At 48.1% G+C, this 19,144-nt stretch overlaps 1 protein-coding gene across 4 annotated transcripts in view; it reads right to left on the bottom strand.

The window, feature by feature from the left end:
• The window catches only part of LOC140390115 (activin receptor type-1-like), a 137,530-nt gene that overhangs the window by 10,783 nt on the left and 107,603 nt on the right, over positions 1–19,144 (bottom strand). For all 4 annotated transcript variants that reach the window (XM_072475064.1, XM_072475050.1, XM_072475041.1 and 1 more), the window contains 3 exons: positions 16,818–16,964; positions 13,268–13,543; positions 8,616–8,813 (listed from right to left, as the gene is read on the bottom strand). In XM_072475064.1, the coding sequence (XP_072331165.1) occupies positions 8,616–8,813; positions 13,268–13,543; positions 16,818–16,964 (621 nt within the window). The remainder of the gene's footprint in view (positions 1–8,615; positions 8,814–13,267; positions 13,544–16,817; positions 16,965–19,144) is intronic.

Below are 19,144 nucleotides of genomic sequence, written 5' to 3'. Positions count from 1 at the left end.
TTCTCTGCCGTCAGGATGCTCCCTTTTGATCTGTTTTGCCGGCAGCCCGGGGGTTTCCCGACGGCTTGGGGCTGCCCCACAATGGGAAACCACATTGACCAGTCGGCGAAATGGAGAATCCCAAAGGCGTGCTGAACCAGGTATCTAGTGCGACGGGACGGAGAAACCATCCCAACATGTGCAGATTAGATCTGGTAGCAGCAGCTCTAAACTTTGTGAAGTCCTTTGGAGAGGTGGAACATGCTATTGGAGAATTAGGGTTATGGCCCCGGGATACATTTGGTGGAGGTAAAATACCCTTTGGGAAAGGTACGATGCACTTCGGGATTGTTAAAAGTGGACATGAATGTTAAAAGTTCTGGATTGAGGAAAGATTTGAATGTATTAAAGAGTGCAGAAAAGATTCACAAGGATGAAATTGCTCATCCCTGGAGCTAGTTATGAAGATAGATCAAAGAAATTAGGTCTGTTTTCCTTTGATGGAAGGATTCAGAATGAGAGCTCACAGATTTAATGTAATTGGCAAAAGAAGCAATGGAAATATAGGAGAAACTTTGACATCGTGAGTGGTTAGGATCTGAAATGTGCTGCCTGATGAGTGTGGTGGAGTCAGGTTCAATCAAGACATTCAAGAGGGAATTGGATTATTATTTGAAAAGGAAGAATGCCTGTGTGATGATGAGCATAAGCAATGGTGTAAATAGTAATATGCACGACCTCCAACAGGTGGCAGTAGAGAACAACCATGTGACACTTTTATCTTGGGGAGTCGTAGTGGATAGTCGCATTTGTTGTGGCTCTTAAATAATAGTCATTTATAGTTAGTAGATTCTTATAGTTTTCTTATTGCTGTTATTCAACAATCAAAATTTAAACTAGTCACAAACTAGATATTTTCTACTGCACTAATTCCACCCGGCCAAGCACCAGAACGTAACAGTGTGGTGCTGTAGGGAGAAGGTAGGGGAAAGACACCAGGTGAACTGCTCATTCAGAGAGCCGATGCAAACACAGTGGGCCAAATGGTTCCCCACCTGGGAGCGGCCAGCGCAGTGGGCAGCACCAGGCAGGCCAGAGTAAGGGTTGTTTACGGGCAGGGTGAGGCTCCGTGCAGGGCAGAGGGCACTTCCGCACAGGGCAAGGGACATATCCGCGCAAGGCAGGGGCAGCTCTGCACAGGGTAGGGGGCGGCTCTGCACAGGGCAGGGGACCTCTCCGCGCAGGGCAGGGGACCTCTCCGCGCAGGGCAGGGGACCTCTCCGCGCAGGGCAGGGGACCTCTCCGCGCAGGGCAGGGGTCCTCTCCGCGCAGGGCAGGGGTCCTCTCCGCGCAGGGCAGGGGTCCTCTCCGCGCAGGGCAGGGGTCCTCTCCGCGCAGGGCAGGGGTCCTCTCCGCGCAGGGCAGGGGTCCTCTCCGCGCAGGGCAGGGGTCCTCTCCGCGCAGGGCAGGGGTCCTCTCCGCGCAGGGCAGGGGTCCTCTCCGCGCAGGGCAGGGGTCCTCTCCGCGCAGGGCAGGGGTCCTCTCCGCGCAGGGCAGGGGTCCTCTCCGCGCAGGGCAGGGGTCCTCTCCGCGCAGGGCAGGGGACATCTCCGCGCAGGGCAGGGGACATCTCCGCGCAGGGCAGGGGACATCTCCGCGCAGGGCAGGGGGCGAGCTCCGCGCAGGGCAGGGGGGCGGCTCCGCGCAGGGCAGGGGGGCGGCTCCGCGCAGGGCAGGGGGCGGCTCAGCGCAGGGCAGGGGGCGGCTCCGCGCAGGGCAGGGGACATCTCCGCGCAGGGCAGGGGTCCTCTCCGCGCAGGGCAGGGGTCCTCTCCGCGCAGGGCAGGGGTCCTCTCCGCGCAGGGCAGGGGTCCTCTCCGCGCAGGGCAGGGGTCCTCTCCGCGCAGGGCAGGGGTCCTCTCCGCGCAGGGCAGGGGTCCTCTCCGCGCAGGGCAGGGGTCCTCTCCGCGCAGGGCAGGGGTCCTCTCCGCGCAGGGCAGGGGTCCTCTCCGCGCAGGGCAGGGGTCCTCTCCGCACAGGGCAGGGGTCCTCTCCGCGCAGGGCAGGGGTCCTCTCCGCGCAGGGCAGGGGTCCTCTCCGCGCAGGGCAGGGGTCCTCTCCGCGCAGGGCAGGGGTCCTCTCCGCGCAGGGCAGGGGTCCTCTCCGCGCAGGGCAGGGGTCCTCTCCGCGCAGGGCAGGGGACATCTCCGCGTAGGGCAGGGGACATCTCCGCGCAGGGCAGGGGGCGGCTCCGCGCAGGGCAGGGGGGCGGCTCCGCGCAGGGCAGGGGATGGCTCCGCGCAGGGCAGGGGATGGCTCCGCGCAGGGCAGGGGGCGGCTCAGCGCAGGGCAGGGGACGGCTCTGCGCAGGGCAGGGGACGGCTCTGCGCAGGGCAGGGGACATCTCCGCACAGGGCAGGGGGCGGCTCTGCACAGGGCAGCTCTGCACAGGGCAGGGGGCGGCTCTGCACAGGGCAGCTCTGCACAGGGCAGGGGGCGGCTCTGCACAGGGCAGCTCTGCACAGGGCAGGGGGCGGCTCCGCACAGGGCAGCTCTGCACAGGGCAGGGGGCGGCTCCGCACAGGGCAGGGGGCGGCTCCGCACAGGGCAGGGGGCGGCTCCGCACAGGGCAGGGGGCGGCTCTGCACAGGGCAGGGGGCGGCTCTGCACAGGGCAGGGGGCGGCTCTGCACAGGGCAGGGGGCGGCTCTGCACAGGGCAGGGGGCGGCTCTGCACAGGGCAGGGGACATCTCCGCGCAGAGCAGGGGCAGCTCTGCACAGGGCAGGGTACATCTCCGTGCAGGGCAGGGGGCGGCTCTGCACAGGGCAGGGGGCGGCTCTGCACAGGGCAGGATGTCCTTTGAGAATTCAAATTTAATATTCAACTTGGAAGCTTCAGTTATGCCATTTGCTTCAGCGGTGGAATTTAGCATGAAGATGCTCCGCGCAGGGCAGGGGGCAGCTCCGTGCAGGTCCACAACGGGACTTTATCATCATCAGGCAATTAGTCTCGGAGGTCATGGCTTCTTCCCCCGAGGCAGGTCATCCCTCCACGATGTACATGCTGACGGCCAGAGGGCTGAAAGCTCTTCAATCCGAACAGTGCTACCAGGAGTAGGAGCCATTGTGAAAAAAATGAAATGAAAATCGCTTATTGTCACAAGTAGGCTTCAAATGAAGTTACTGTGAAAAGTCCCTAGTCGCCACATTCCGGCGCCTGTTCGGGGAGGCTGTTACGGGAATTGAACCGTGCTGCTGGCCTGCCTTGGTCTGCTTTCAAAGCCAGCGATTTAGCCCTGTGCTAAACAGCCCCATTGTTGGGACTAAGGTAGGACCCAGACCAAGAGTAAGACTGGAGGTCTGGAACAAAGGTGTGGGGTGCACTCCTCTGGGCCAGTCAGGCATGCCCTAGGGGCTAGATATTAAGAGGCCACGGTGCAGCCTTTGCCACTCGGTGCAGATAGCCTACATGGGGCATAAGGTGCTTGAACAGGAGGGAACCCACAGCCCAGAGTCAAGCAGTTAAGGTATAGCAGGTAACCTTCTGGAAACATGCCAGCTTCAGTGGGAAGAGAACCTGAAGGGCATTCAAGGCCCTCAATTAACCCAAGAGCAGGCAGGTTGGTGAAATAGCAACAAGATAGGTTGGTGAAATAGTAACAAAGTAGGTGACAAGGAAGCCACCCAAACCTACTGATTTTATGTCCCCAGCACACTCACTGGAGAGAGGATAGGAGCATATCATTTAAGAAATGTGCTTATGAGCCTGAACAGCAATAATAATTTAATATTCCCCTAAATATTAATAGCTTTTTAAAATTCATTGTGACAGGATGTGGGCTTCACTGGCTAGGCCAGCATTTGTTGTTCATCTCCAATTGCCCTTCAGAAGGTGGTGGTGAGCTGCCTTCTTGAAACACTGCAGTCCATGTCTTGTAGGTACACCCACTGTGCTATTGGGGAGGGAGTTTCAAGACTTTGTTCATGGGATGTGCACATCTATTGCCCATCCCCGAGGCCATTTTAAGAGTCAACTTGCTGTGGATCAGGAGTGACGTGTAGGCCAGACCAGGTAAGGATGGCAGATTTCCTTCCCTAAAGGACATTAGAGAACCAGATGGGTTTTTACAACAATCGGCAATGGTTTTATGGCCATCAGTGGACTTCCAATTACAGATTTTTACCCCCAGAACATTACCCTGGGTCTCTGGATTATCAATCCAACGATAATACCACTACACCACCGCCTCCCCATCTGCTGCCCTTGTCCTTCTAGATGGTAGTGGTTGTGGATTTGGAAGGTGCTGCCTTGGTGAATTCCTACAGTGCATCTTATAGATGGTACACACACCTGGGTTGACAGGGCTGGGTTTGCCTTTGTCGTTCCCAGTACCTAGGCCGATGCTGGGTGGTCCAGCCGATTTCTTTCCTATTCAAAGTGAGTTTCTCGTATGAATATTTTATGTATTTTGGACCTATATGGTCCACTAATGCAGCTTATGTCGGCCGGAATATTCCACATTTCTATACTCGCTAGCCTGTCAATTTTCACCACTGATTTTAAATGGACAAGAAATGGGTTGAAAAACACAGAAATAGAAGTCCCCCAGATTAGGTTCTGCAAAGACTGAAACTCAAATTATCACAATTATTTTTAACATTGTGAATAAGTGTATAACTGCAAATATGATACAATATTGTTTTTAAAAATCATTTGGGAAAATATATTACTCAAAAAGTTCTGTTTTACATCAAGTCACTCACACACCTGAGGCAGAATTTTGAGCCCGCATCAGCCGTCAGCGATGCAAGTGGAAAATGTGAGTCAGGAAACACGATTCTCGTTGGCGAGATCATATTTTCCAATTCTCCAGGGCCCACGCAGGTGGCAGAACAAGCAACCTTCCACGGAAGGCCGCGAACCTCATTTAAATGCACGAGCATATCATTCGCGAGCACTCCCACTGGATCTTCCTCCCCCTCACCGAATATTTATTGGTCACCGGCGTGAGATCACACCACACGATTTACAGCAACAGTATAACAATGAGAACTTGGTGACCTCACCTCTGATGGTTTATTGGAGGGAAGCACTCATGTCACTCTTGCCCTCTAGGGTGCCAGTCGCAGAGGGGACAGCGGAGAGGATGCAGTATCGGCATCTCGGGGGGTAGGTTCGCTCACAGGCCTTAGCCTGTAGGTTCAAAGCGGTCTGGCAACAGGTGTGCAGGCAGCACTTCCAATGTCCTCAGTGCTGGGCTTGTGGCGCTATCACCACTGACGGACTGCCCTTCCAAAGTGGCAGCTGGAAAGTGGGTGGGAGCAGGTGAATCCATAGCACCAGCACTGGGCAACTGAGAGGTTCTTGGGTGGGGTCCGATGAGATGCCAGGCTACATGGGCTGAGTGAGGGGCTGGGTGTTTACCAGCTCATTGAGGACTGAAGACCCTGACACAAGGGGGAGAACGACTGCAGTGCCCACAATCAGGCAGAATTGTGAAGCCAGAGGGCATGAAATATCTGGAAGTTCAAGGCCACTGGTTATGGAGGCCAGGCTGTCAGGGGTTAGTGTCTGGGTGGCTGGCTGTTCAAGTTGGAAGGCTTGTTTAATCCGTAGCCCTTCAAAGCTGGGGAAATGAGAATGCCCACGAAAGATGAAGTTGACATGCTAATTTCAGTGTTCATACACATCAGGTGAGCCTCGCATGCCACAAGGGGAAGCCAGTTGCCTAATCAGGTCCCTAACCTTTCCATGAAGAGTCAATTGTGCCACTTTAGTCAGCATTGCAATGCAGGAGTGTGTCACTGTATGGCACCCAACTTTTAAGCATCAACAGATCCAGGCAATGGACGATCGAGGGGGTCGTCTGACCCAACTGTCTGCCCCTCTACCGTGGCTATATTCGTGGCCAGGAGGTCCTGGAGAGGAAGCATGCGCTGCCCACTGGCACCCTTGAGACCTTCCGTGCCCGTTGGGCGCTGCAGGGGCTGGGGTGCCTTATTGACCTCTTTCATCATATTTTGGTTTGATGTTTTAAGTCTAATTTATGATTCCCCTTTTGTTTAAGGCAGTTTCCCTTCAAGGTGCTATCCCTTTAATTTGTCCCTCAGTTTATTTGATTTTGCTTACTTAGTTATTTATGTTGATGAAAATAGTTGGCAAACATGTAGTTCTTGCTTTGCTCACTGAATTATGTTGTTAACCAGTTGGATTAAACTACAAACATCGCTTACTGGTACTTGGTTATTTACGTTGATCAAAATAGTGGAAGCTTAGCCCTTTCCCACAAGCCCGTGAGCTCCAAACTATTGTACTCAGCCACAACGGCATTTGTGGCGTAAGTGTGCAGTGAACTTCCATCGGAGAGTGCACCCCTGCACTCATCCAGGCAAGTGGAGAGTATTCCATTACACTCCTGACTTGTGCCTTGTAGATGGTGGACAGGCTTTGAGGGGTCAGGAGGTGAGTTACTCACCGTAGGATTCCTAGCCTTTGACCTGCCCTGGTAGCCACAGTATTAATATAATAATCTTTAATATTGCCACAAGTAGGCTTACCTTAACACCGCAATGAAGTTACTGTGAAAATCCCCTAGTCTAGTTCAGTCTCTGATCAATGTTGATTGTGGGGGATTCAGCGATGGTAATGCCATTGAATGTCAATGGGGCAGCACGGTAGCATTGTGGATAGCACAATTGCTTCACAGCTCCAAGGTCCAAGGTTCGATTCCGGCTTGGGTCACTGTCTGTGCGGAGTCTGCTCCGGTTTCCTCCCACAGTCCAAAGATGTGCAGGTTAGGTGGATTGGCCATGATAAATTGCCCTTAGTGTCCAAAATTGCCCTTAGTGTTGGGTGGGGTTACTGGGTTATGGGGATCGGGTGGAGGTGTTGACCTTTGGTAGGGTGCTCTTTCCAAGAGCCGGTGCAGTCTCGATGGGTCGAATGGCCTCCTTCTGCACTGTAAATTCTATGTTAATGTCAAGGGGCGGTGGTTAGATCCTCTCTTGTAGGAGATGGTCACTGCCTGGCACTTGTGTGCTGCAAATGTAACTTGCCACTTAAAAAAAAAAAAATCTTTCTTGTCACAAGTAGGCTTACATTAACACGGCAATGAAGTTACTGTGAAAAGCCCCTAGTCGTCACATTCCGGCACCTGTTCAGGTACACAGAGGGAGAATTCAAAATATACGATTCACGTAACAGCACGTCTTTCGGGACTTGTGGGAGGAAACCGGAGCACCCGGAAGAAACCCACGGAGACACAGGGAGAATGTGCGGACTCCACACAGACAGTGACCTAAGCCGGGGTCGGAATCGAACTTGGACCCTGGAGCTGTGAAGCAACAGTGCTACCCACTGTGCTACCGTGCCGCGCATATAAGAACAATTCCCTGACCGGGAATCGAACCCGGGCCACCAAAACCGATATTTTCAAAACTATGGTAGGATTCTACTCTTGGTCTCTTGCCCTGTGCTTCTCTGGCATTTTCATTTTCCACAAAGTCCCTCGCCACACCTTCAGCACTCCATTACAATTCTCATTCCTTATACTTCCACAAACGCCATCCTGATTCTCTCCCAGAGATATCCATCTGCAACTTCTGCATTGAGCACTTCATGCTTCATAATTTCCATCTCAACTCACCTTGCCCTTTCCATTTCACTGCTCTCTTCTTCTACATAAACCTACTTCAATTATAGTACAAAGAGAAAATGTGTTACACGGGGACATTGAAGCAATTCAAGGGATCTAGTCCCTACTTGGGGGAGGCAGTGGCATAGAGGTATTGTCACTGGACTAGTAATGTTAACACTCTGGGATGCAGGAGCAAGCCCACCACAGCAAGTGGAATTTGGATTCAATTAAAATCTAAATTAAAAGTCTAATGATGAGCATGAAGCGATCCCTGTAAAAAACATCACAAATGTCCTTTAGGACTGCTATCCTTACCTGGTCTGGCCTACATGTGACTCCATAGCAATGTGGTTGATTCTTAAATGCACTCCGAAATGGCCACTCAGTTCAAGGACAATTAGGGATGGGCAATAAATGCTGGCCCAGCTAGTGGCACATACATCCCATGAATGAATAGAAAAACAAACTTGTGGAAAACCAACAAGGCAAGTCACAGTATTGGAATCACATTTGTGTTCTTCAATGTCTGACATCATATACAGTTAATGGAGAGTTTCTGGAGCGCACTACATTCATGTTCAAAATTCTTTGAGATATTGTGCAATATGCTATGAGATCTTATTAATTCATCATTTCACATTTCCCCAGAGCATAAGATACCCAGAAACAAATTAATGAAATATAACATTACTTGCCTGCTTTAACGATGAGAAAGGATCTATGAGAAATTCAAAGATCTATAATTATACTAAACTGAAATCCACATTAAAAATGAAATATTTGTACAAATGCCACATTCATGAATTAAAGGCAAAAGTCAAGATATATATACATCCATATCATAAAAATTAAGCAGCAGTACTAAACCAAGCTGTATTCTTTGTACACTTACAGTAATAATGGACATTTGGAAGATTTGTTTATAAACAGTAGTAAAACTCTTTATGGCTGTTACATTAAGACTACTAAATGAATCCAAAATACCTCCCAAGCACTCACCATTGCTAACTGTTCTCCTGGCAACTTCCCACAAGACTAGGCCAAAGGCCCAGATGTCAACTCTCCTGTACGAGTCAAACAGATTCACTTGGATTGTTTCATCCAATACTTCAGGTGCCATATATCGCTTAGTCCCTACCCTAGAATTATTGCCAACATCTAAGTGATTAGTGCACTGGGAGTGCATCACAGCAAGACCTAAAAACAAATACAAAAAGGTAGCAAGTTACAACAAAATCCCACAGCATACCATCAGAGATTAGAATAACGGGTCAAGTATCTTGAAGTTTCACTTATGCTAATATTTGTTTTTTAAATTTAAAGTATCCAATTCTTTTTTTCCAAATTAAGGGACAATTTAGTGTGGCCTATTCACCGACCCTGCACATCTTTTGGGGTTTGTGGGGGGAGACCCACGCTGACACAGGAAGAATGTGCAAACTCCACACGGACGATGACCTGGGGCCGGGATCGAAACCGGGTCCTCAGCACTGTGAGGCAGCAGTGCTAACCACTGCGCCACCGTGCTGCCCCTTACTTTATGCTAATACTTAAGCATCCTTCACTTTTCCTCATACCCGCAGAAAAGCTAACTGAGCATTTGAACAACATTATAATAATTGTTTCCAATAGAGATTTTTTTAAATCTCCTGTGACATTCATGTATAGGCTGGGGATTGCAGCATGGGTGTAACATGGTAATACTGTTAGTCACAGCCAGAGAGCAAAGGACTGCATAGGTTGGAGTGTGGAGAACAGCAAGGGGAGAAAGCAGTAAAACAAAGCAAGGAGAGAATTTAAACGTAGGGGCCATTAATTAAATCTGTTCACTCTCTGTCACAACCCCTTCCAACCCCACCATCTGAAAAGAGGAAGAAATAAACCAAACAATTAAATTAAGTCTGTAAGATCTCTAGAAAATGCCATCAGTGTCAAATGTACCACAAATGGTTCTCTGTCGTAGTCCGAGTTACCAAGCACTGCAGAATTAAAACACATCTTAGTGTACCACAAGTTTAGGACTGGCCTTTGAGCTTACCATCGTCCTCTCAAATTTGCCACTTTGTCAGCAGACACCAATATAGCAAGAATTTCTTACTAAGCTGAGGGGTTGATTTTAATGCTATTCCCCCACGAGTTTGGTGGCAGCGGCATTTAAATCCAGCAAGAGGAGTGTAGGTAAGGATCCCACGTCATTCCCACCTCTGTCACGGTGGTCAAGTCGAGAGCAGGAGGCTTGTTAAAATTTTTCTCACCCTGCGCCAATCGAGGCCTTTAAATGGACAATTTATGCCTACTTAAGGGCTTCATTCTGCCTCTGCTAGTGTCCAACCAGCAGAGGGCAGAGGACGCGCCATATAATAATGCTGAAAAGCAAACCACCTCGGAGCTGCTTGCGAGCTTCAGGTTGGAGGGCGTGGGGGTGGGTTGTCCCTTATTCAAAGGCACTCAGTGTCTGATTGAGGGACCAAGCATCAGGAAGAGGGGAGATCCTATGAGAGCCAACTTCCAAGAGCTCCACAATGACATGTACCCTACAATCCCCATCCCACTATCACTCACCCATGGCTTGAGTCCCTTGGTGATCCTGGACCTCAAGTGGGGCATTATCACTTGCAGCCAGCACCTTCCCAACAACCCTGCAGAGCAATCAAGGGTGCTGACTGGCCAGCTGCTCTTGGCAGGTGGGACCTATGCTCCAAGGGTCCTGATCCTGGTGAAAGCTTGCCTCTGCTTGGTGAAGTGCCTCATTAGTAGTTAAAGACTTCCCAAAAAGAGGTGACGCAGTGGTCTCTCCAGTAAGTGAGACCCCCATCGTATACATTAAATTCTGCCCAGAGTCTTTGTCCATTAGTAAGGAGTCTTAAGACACTAGGTTAAAGTCCAACAGGTTTGTTTTGAATCACTAGTTTTCGGAGCACTGCTCCTTCCTCAGGACTTTAGCCTGGTGTTGTAAGACTCCTTACTGTGCTCACCCCAGTCCAACGCCGGCATCTCCACATCTTTGTTCATTACAGCATTGATTAAGGGATATGAAAGTACTAAAATTTAGGAAAGGAGGACAGACAAAATAATAACCAATTGTTTCCAATAGTTGAGGAATTAAGAATGAAGGACTATAGATACAACTTAAACAGCTTAAACTTCTAACAGGCAACAGGAGAAATCTCTTTATACAAAGCATTTGTCAAACTGTAGAATTAATTTCCATGGTTACTGAGGCCGAAATGAATCAACTTTTCAGTTCAGATTGGATTGGCGTCAGTAAAACAAAAGAGTTGAAGGCAACAGAACTGGTAAACACCAATAGGAACTCAAACAGCCCGTGTCAATGTTTAACCTCTTGTGCATTTGATGGACAAACGGAGTATGGAGCATTTCAAGCTAGATAATGGTGCATAAGTGGGGAATTATGGCACAGCAGGAATGCAAAAAACTGTGTGGTGGCTTAGGGAGTGCCAACAGATGGAATGTCGTGGAGCAGACATGCAACATATTGAGTGCAGCGCAGGAGGTGGAGAACGTTTGGGTTACAGAGGTATAGAATTTTTAAATTATGGGATCTGAAGAGAATTAAGTATTAGCTTTACGTTAGGGCATTCCCATCTCTGGAATAGAAAGTCATAGGTACAAGTCTCATTGCAGAGACACGTGCAGATATCCAGGATACATTGCTTTGCTGGTACAGTTATTTGGATGCAGGTGTTAAACAGATACCCGTCTGCCACCTCAGGCATGTGCAAGAGATTCTACAGCACTATTTTAAAGAGCAGTGGAGTTTCCCAGTGTCCTGGTCAATGCTCATCCCACAATCAAACATAAAACAACAATCCAGATGTTTATTTCATTGCTATTTGTTAAATTGCCGTATGTAACTGGTTGCTGCATTTCGTATATTAATGGGACATACTTATTTGGTTATAAAGCACTTTAGGATGTGTGAAAGGTGAAATACAAATAGGAGGTCTTCATTTTAGGGTCTTTATCTGTTCGTGTCAGGAGTAAAGTAAAAAAATAAAGGTAGATAGTCTGACCATTAATGTGAAAAAAGGTATTTTTTTAAATCTCCATTCAACAAACACATTGGCATCAGAAAAGCAAGTTAAATATTGCATGCAATTACTCAGACTGCAGGACACAGTGACCTGCTCCAAGCCCAGTGTGGACATCTCTCAATAAAGATCTGCAAAGAGTTCAAATACATCCTCAGTGTAATACACTCATGTTCCTCTAAATGAGGAACTATTAACCGTTTACACAATGCCCAAGATAATATCTGTAACCAGAGCTTTGAATCATGGGTGGGATATCCCACCAGTCTCCCATGAAATACAGCCTTTCAACCCCTTCATGATTCTGTATTTAAAAATAAACGCACAATAGAATACAAGAAATAGGTGCCAGTGTAGATCATTTGACCCCTCAACCCTGCTCCGCCATTCAGTAAGATCATGGTTGATCTGAAATGTGGGTTTAACTCCTCTTTCCTACCTGGCCCCACCCCCCCCCCCCCCCCCCACAAACTCCGGCCCCCATCCCCCACCGATCTCTCAATTTAAAAATTTGACCATTAATTAATCCCAGCTCATTACACATCACCAGGTTTGAAATAGCTAATAGTACAAACTTTCTTTTGATTTTCTGGTAAAAAAAAAAAAAAAAAAAAAAAAAAATCGGCACACGTAGGGCGGGATTCTCCGAAGCCGCTCCGGCTGGGAGAATTGGCGGTCGCGCCATTTTATCGCGCGACGCCGGTCCGATGCCGGCGCGCGATTCTCCGAGGTGCAATCCGTGGCCAGGACGCTGATTCTCCGGCCCAGATGGGCCGAGTGTAAACAGCCTAGTCCCGCCGGCGCCGTCCACACCTGGTCGCTGCTGGCGGGTACTCGTCGCAAAGGCTTGGGGGGTTTCCGATGGGGCTCACCGATTGGCGGGCCGGCCTCTCTCTCCCCCCCCCCCCCCAGCCCCGGGCCTACTTCCTTGCGCAACCGGCCCCAGAACCCCGGCGCCATGTTGGTGAGGGGCCGGAGCGCTCCGCGAGGCTACCGCGCATGCGTCGGTTGGCACCGGCGCCACTGCGTATGTCATCGTTGGCGCCGGTGCAACTGCGCATGCACGGTACCCGCAGCGCCCAGTTCACGCCGGGATCTGTGGCTGGAGTGTCGCGAACCACTCCAGCGCCGTGCTGGCCCCTTGTAGGGGCCAGAATTCGACGTGGGAGCGGCCTGTTCATGCCGTCGTAAAACACAACGGCGTTTGCGACAGCGTGGACACTCTGCCTCCATTTCGGAGAATCCCACCCGGAATGTTGCCCAAAATGTTTTGCATTTTATTTTGTACCAAAAAAACTAAAGTTACCAGCAACCTAAGGAAGACCCCAGAAGTACATCCTTCCAAGTACTTGGTGATGACCAGAGATTTTGAAAGACCTCATATAAATCTAGTCTTTCATCGGTGAAGCTGCAAACTTGTTGTTTCGTACTCTAAAGTGACATATTTTAGTTTAAAAACAAACTTTCCAAGCACATTAACCTTAAAAACGCAGATAGTATATTTAAAACTGATAAGCAGTACTAGGCACTGAAATCTCACTGAAAACATATCTTTGATATTAACAGCCTTGATTGTGTACCATTGGTAGAAGTGCTTACCTAAATCCGCTATGCAGCACTGCCCATTCTCCTTAACAAGGATGTTTTTGCTTTTAAGGTCTCGATGCGCAATTGCAACCTTCCCCTGTGTCCCAATGATTTCTGTATGCAAGTGTGTTAGACCACTAGCAATGGACAATGATACTCGCAAGCAACCAACAGCATCCAGAGTTGTGTGCTGCAGGTAGTCATAGAGAGACCCTGCCTCATGGTAATGTGTAATCAGCCATAGCTGTGTGCTAGAATTCCTGGACGTCATGTCAGAGGCAATGAAACCTATGGGAGGAAAAGAAACATACAATTTCTGACCTTTGTAAGTATTGAGCAATATTCTACAATAAGTCTGAGTGGTACTTTAGGTCAGTTTTACATGTTAAATAAATGCCATGTGTGCCAATGATTACTTTTAGAACTATAATTCTTTAAATCACAGTGTATAAATAGCAAAACAATTTCCATACCAGATCCAACAACATAGGGAAGGAAGAGGGTTAAGCTCCTAAAGTTTAAGGAGCAAGGGAATAAGTTAGAATCAGAAAGGGAATAATATGCAAGGTCTCAAATGTAGTAATCTCCGAATTACTCCCACAAGATAGCAAGAGTAGAAATAGAAGAAGTGGTTGATTAGTCTGTGTGACTAGAGACATGGTCCGAAGAGGGCCTCAGATTCCTGGGACAATGGGAGAAGTTCTGTGGCAGGAGGAGCCTGTTCAAGATGGAGAGGTTGTACCTGAACACAGGTGAGAGCAATATCATTCTAGGCAAGTAGATTACTATGTTAAGTGGAGAAGCAAGATGCACAGAGGATGGGGAGAGTTAGTTGGAGTTAGAAATAAAACAGAATTAGGTTGGGTCATAGAAAATACAAAAATACGTCTGCTTTAGAATGTACGCATGTTAATGCAAGTATGGTTAATACCATTCGAGGGTTATGCTGTAATAGCCAGGTTGGAATATGATGCAGTGGCAATAACTGAGACATGGGGCGGCACGGTGACACAGTGGTTAGCACTGCTTCCTCACGGCGCCAGGGACCCGGGTTCAATTCCAGCCTTGGGTGACTGTGTGCATGCAGTTTGCACATTTTCCCTGCGTGGGTTTCCTCCAGGTGCTCCGGTTTCTTCCCGCCGTCCGGGGATGTGCAGGTTAGGTGGGGTTACGGAAGTGAGCATGCATAGAGTGCTCTTTCAAAGGGTTGATGCAGACTCAATGAATCAAATAGCCTCCTTCTCCACTGTAGTGATTCCATGGTTCTATATCTTAAATTGGATATTTAATAGTCAAAAGTACAAAATATTCAGCAAAGGCATGGAAGGAATGAACAACGACAAAGGGTTGGCAGTTTTGATTCAGGAAAATATTGATGCTGGAGAAATTGTCCATGAAAGTTAATAACAGGAATCTGTTTGATTGGAGATAATAAAGAATAAACAAGCTATTTTATAGACCACTAAATAGTGAAAAGGAGATGGAGAGCAAATATGCAAATATATTACTGAGAGGTGCAAGAACTAAAGTGTGTTTTACAGTTCACTCAGGAACTGGTTTAGCACACTGGGCTAAATCGCTGGCTTTGAAAGCAGACCAAGGCAAGCCAGCAGCACGGTTCAATTCCCATACCAGCCTCCCCGAACAGGCGTCGGAATGTGGCGACTAGGGGCTTTTCACAGTAACTTCATTGAAGCCTACTTGTGACAATAAGCGATTTTCATTTTCATTTCATTTCAAGTCAGAGTTAAAATTTTATGATGATATTGCAGTCAGTAGCTATGGATAGCAATGGTAGAAGGCTCCAACTTTTGCAGGTTGATACTCAACCTGTTTGGCCATGTTATAAATGCATCTTTCTTGCCCATCAAGTCCTAGGTTGGAAATCAAACCCAAAGCTTTTGGTTTACAGGCAAAGGTGCTACGTACCTGACCACAAGACCTTTGTGCAAGAACTATAGAGTAGTGGCTGACGAATAGTGGCAGCTATTTGTACTATCTATGAGATGCACTGCAATAACTCGCCAAGGTTCCTTCGACAGCGCCTTCCAAACCCACGGCCACTACCATCTAGAAGGACAAGATCAGCAGATACCTGGGAAGCCCACCACCTGGCACTCCCAAGGCACCCACCACCCTGATTTGGAAATATATCGCCGTTCCTTCACTATCACTGGGGCAATATCTTACACTTCAAAATCTTGAAGTATACACACACTATGGGTGTGCGTACACTTCAGTGACTGTAGCAGTTCAAGAAGACAGCTCACCACCACCTTCTGAAGAAACATCTAGGGGATGGCCAATAAATGCTAGTGTCGTCACATCCCATTGATGAATTTTTAAAAAGATAGACGATAATGAACTTTAATTACTCCAATATTCAAAACAGGGCATTGATTATGCAAAGGACAGAGAAAGGGGACAATTTCTGAACTGCGATCTGGAGAATTTTCTTGATCAATATTTGATCTGTCCAATGAGGAAGGATGCATTGCTGGTCTCATTTTCGGGAATGAAGTGGATCAAATGGAAATGTCACAGTCAGGGTGCACCTCAAAAACAATGATCATAGTATCGCAAGGTTCAGATTAGTTGTGGAGAAAACCAAGGACAAATCTAAACAATAATACTTAACTGGGTGGGAGGTGGGGGGTTTGTTAATTTCTGCAAATTGAACAAGGATCTGCTGCAGGTAAATTGGAGTCAAAAACTGGCAGGCAGAAATGGAATGGAACAATGGGCATCAGAACAGAATTTGAATCAGACCTGCTGCTCTGACCATTTCCATTTATACAGTGCCTTTAACATAGAAACATATCCCCAAAGTGCTTCACAAAAGAGTAACCAAAAACCACACCAAAGGAGACACAGAAGGAGTGATCGAAGACTTGGTCAAAATGTAAATTTTCATCAGGGTCTGAAAGGATGAAAGAGGGATGGACAGGCTGAAAGGCTTAGAGACGAAACTCCAACAGTGTAGAGTCTGGGCAGCTGGCAACAATAGTGGGTTAAATTTGCCAAATCCAGAGGAACAGTGTGCATTTGGGCATTGTTGTGCCACTGGCGGAAGCAGTATAAAGAGGGATAAGGCTATGACAGTATTTAAACATAGAATCATAGAATTTACTGTGCAGAAGGAGACCACTCGGCCCATCAGGTCTACACTGGCCCTTGAAAGAGCACCCTACTTAAGCCCACACCTCCACCCTATCCCCATAACCCAGTAACCACACCTAACCTTTGGACACTATGGGCCAATTTAGCATGGCCAATCCACCTAACCCGCACATGTGACTGTGGGAGGAAACCGGATCCTGAACTCACGCTTACTAACTGGGGTCACTGGATCGCCAACAGGAAGGAAAACACAAGCTGACTTTCATCCACTCCCGGCCTCTACACTGGAGGCCAATGGTAGTGCCCTGAATATTGACCCAGCAAACATTACACAGGGTCAAATCCGACAGAGAGGAATCAAATGTAACTCTCAACAGAAATTTGAAAAACTTCATTAATGCAGTTTTAACTTTCGGCATGCAAGATGGAATAACTCACTCACCTAAAATATTCTCATTTCTCAACAGAACACTGTTGTAGATCTCAGTCTCTCTGAACCAAGATTTTTCATCTCGAGAAGAAAATATCTTTACTGCCACATTTTCTCCTTGCCATTGACCCCGCCAAACTTCTCCAAAACGTCCTTTACCTGTGGAGCAGAATGCAAGAGAAATACCTCATTATATTTCACCAGCTCAGTGAAACTGATTTCTCACGCATGTCTACACATTCCAACAGCACCATCTGACTATTGCACAGAGATACTGATGATTAGCTGGATGTGACGCAAAAAACAAAAGCATTGAAGATACAACTGGTCAGTGACATTAAAGGTTCACCCGCCTGGCTGGACCTCCTATTTGCTCAAAAGCCTTGGTTGCTCCCAGAGATCCAGTAAGCATGGTGCCCTCTCTCCCAAAACACTAGCTATGGAAAGTTGTGGATTTAAAGTAGTCCATCTCCATCACAGACAAAATAGAATCAGGCCAGATGCAGATATCAGAAAGCTTGGTCAGATAGCACTGATCAAAAATGGAAGCCAAACCCTTCTCCAGACATACCAACAGTTGCAGGTTTATCAGGTCAGTTAATTAGACTATAAATTGTAAGCACTCTCAATATCATGAGAGGTTTCTCGAATCTGGGGATTTTCAAAATGGGTGTCTCTTGGGGCAAGATTGAAGTGAACGTTTCTGTCATGTGCTTTGCACCTTCTTTCTTGGACAGTCCCTCAGGGTCGAGGATGACTTGCTTCCATTCGGGTGGCCGATTCTGCGGTGGGTGAATAGTCCAATCCTGGATCTGCAAATTAGGCACAGGTTTAGCAGGTGGCATTTGATGAGGTGGCTGGGTGGGACCACCTGGATTCTGCACTCTCTTTCCGCTGTTTACGCTTGCCCTCGCGTGCTCCATCCTGTGCCACTCGAGGTAATTGGCGTCTTCGCAGATGCTTCTTCTCCAGTTTGTGCGTTCTAAGGCAAGCAACTCCCCCTGTGTCGATGGAGACGATGCATTTATTTAGGGAGACTTCCAGAGTGTCCTTGTAACGTTTCCCCTGCACTCTTAGTGATCGCTTGCCATTGCGGAGCTCGGAATAGAGCCACCAGGTACGTGCTGATAAAGATTACATTCAGTGGATAGCACAGAGAAAGGCTAATCCACTCAAATAGTCTATTCAAACATTTATATCCCATTTGAGCCTCCCCCAGCCTTATTTCATCCAACCCTATCAGTATATCATAGAGTCACAGAATTTTTAATGCAGAAGGCCATTCAGCCCATCGAGTCTGCAACGGCACCCTACTTAAGCCCACACCTCCACCCCATCCCGTAACCCAGCAACCCCACCTAAACTAAGAGCATAGCCAATCCACCTAACCTGCACATCTTGGTGGAATGTGGGAGGAAACCGGAGCACCTGGAGAAAACCCACGCAAACACGGGGAGAACGTGCAGACTCCGCACACACTGTGACCCAAGCTGGGAATCGAACCTGGGACCCTGGAGCTGTGAAGCAATTGTGCTAATCATGCTGCTAATGTTTCTATTTATTTCTCCATCATGAATTATGACCATCATTTGGTATGTACCTCTTCCTGAAAGGGTGGTGGAAGCAAATGCAAGTGACTTTCCAAACAGAATTGGCTAAATACCTGAAGGGAAAAGACAAGAGAAGTGAACTAATTGGATAAATCTAGCAAACAGCCAACTCGGGCTCAATGGGCCAAATAGCCTCCGTTTGTGCTGTACCATCCTACTGCAGTGGGACGGTGGATATTCCTTTGACACATGTTGGAACATAAAGAACAAAGAAAATTACAGCACAGGAACAGGCCCTTCAGCCCTCCAGCCTGCGCCGATCCAGATCCTTTATCTAAACCTGTAAAGAACAAAGAAAATAAGTAGAGGATTTTAAAAAGCTCTTTTGTAAAGCTTTTTCAGACGCACTAATATACCATTTGTAAAGTGCTCTGATCAGTTGTGAGGTAATCATCGAATTAGAATCATAGAATTTACAGTGCAGAAGGAGGCCATTTGGTCCATTGAGTCTGCACCGGCCCTTGGAAAGAACACCCTACTTAAACCCACCTCTCCACCCTATCCCAGTAACCCCATCTAACTTTTTGGACACTAAGGGGCAATTTAGCATGGCCAATCCACCTAACCTGCACATCTTTGGACTATGGGAAGAAACCGGAGCACCAGGAAGAAATCCACGCAGACACAGGGAGAAAGTGTAAACTTCACACACGCAGTCACCCGAGGCCGGAATTGAACCCGGGTCCCTGGAGCTGTGAGGCAGCAGTACTAACCACTGTGCCACAATGA

This window comes from Scyliorhinus torazame, chromosome 2 (genome assembly GCF_047496885.1).
Source record: "Scyliorhinus torazame isolate Kashiwa2021f chromosome 2, sScyTor2.1, whole genome shotgun sequence".
Taxonomy (NCBI): domain Eukaryota; kingdom Metazoa; phylum Chordata; class Chondrichthyes; order Carcharhiniformes; family Scyliorhinidae; genus Scyliorhinus; species Scyliorhinus torazame.
Note: the sequence above shows the minus strand (reverse complement) of the source record. Positions and strands in the feature narration are given on the sequence as shown.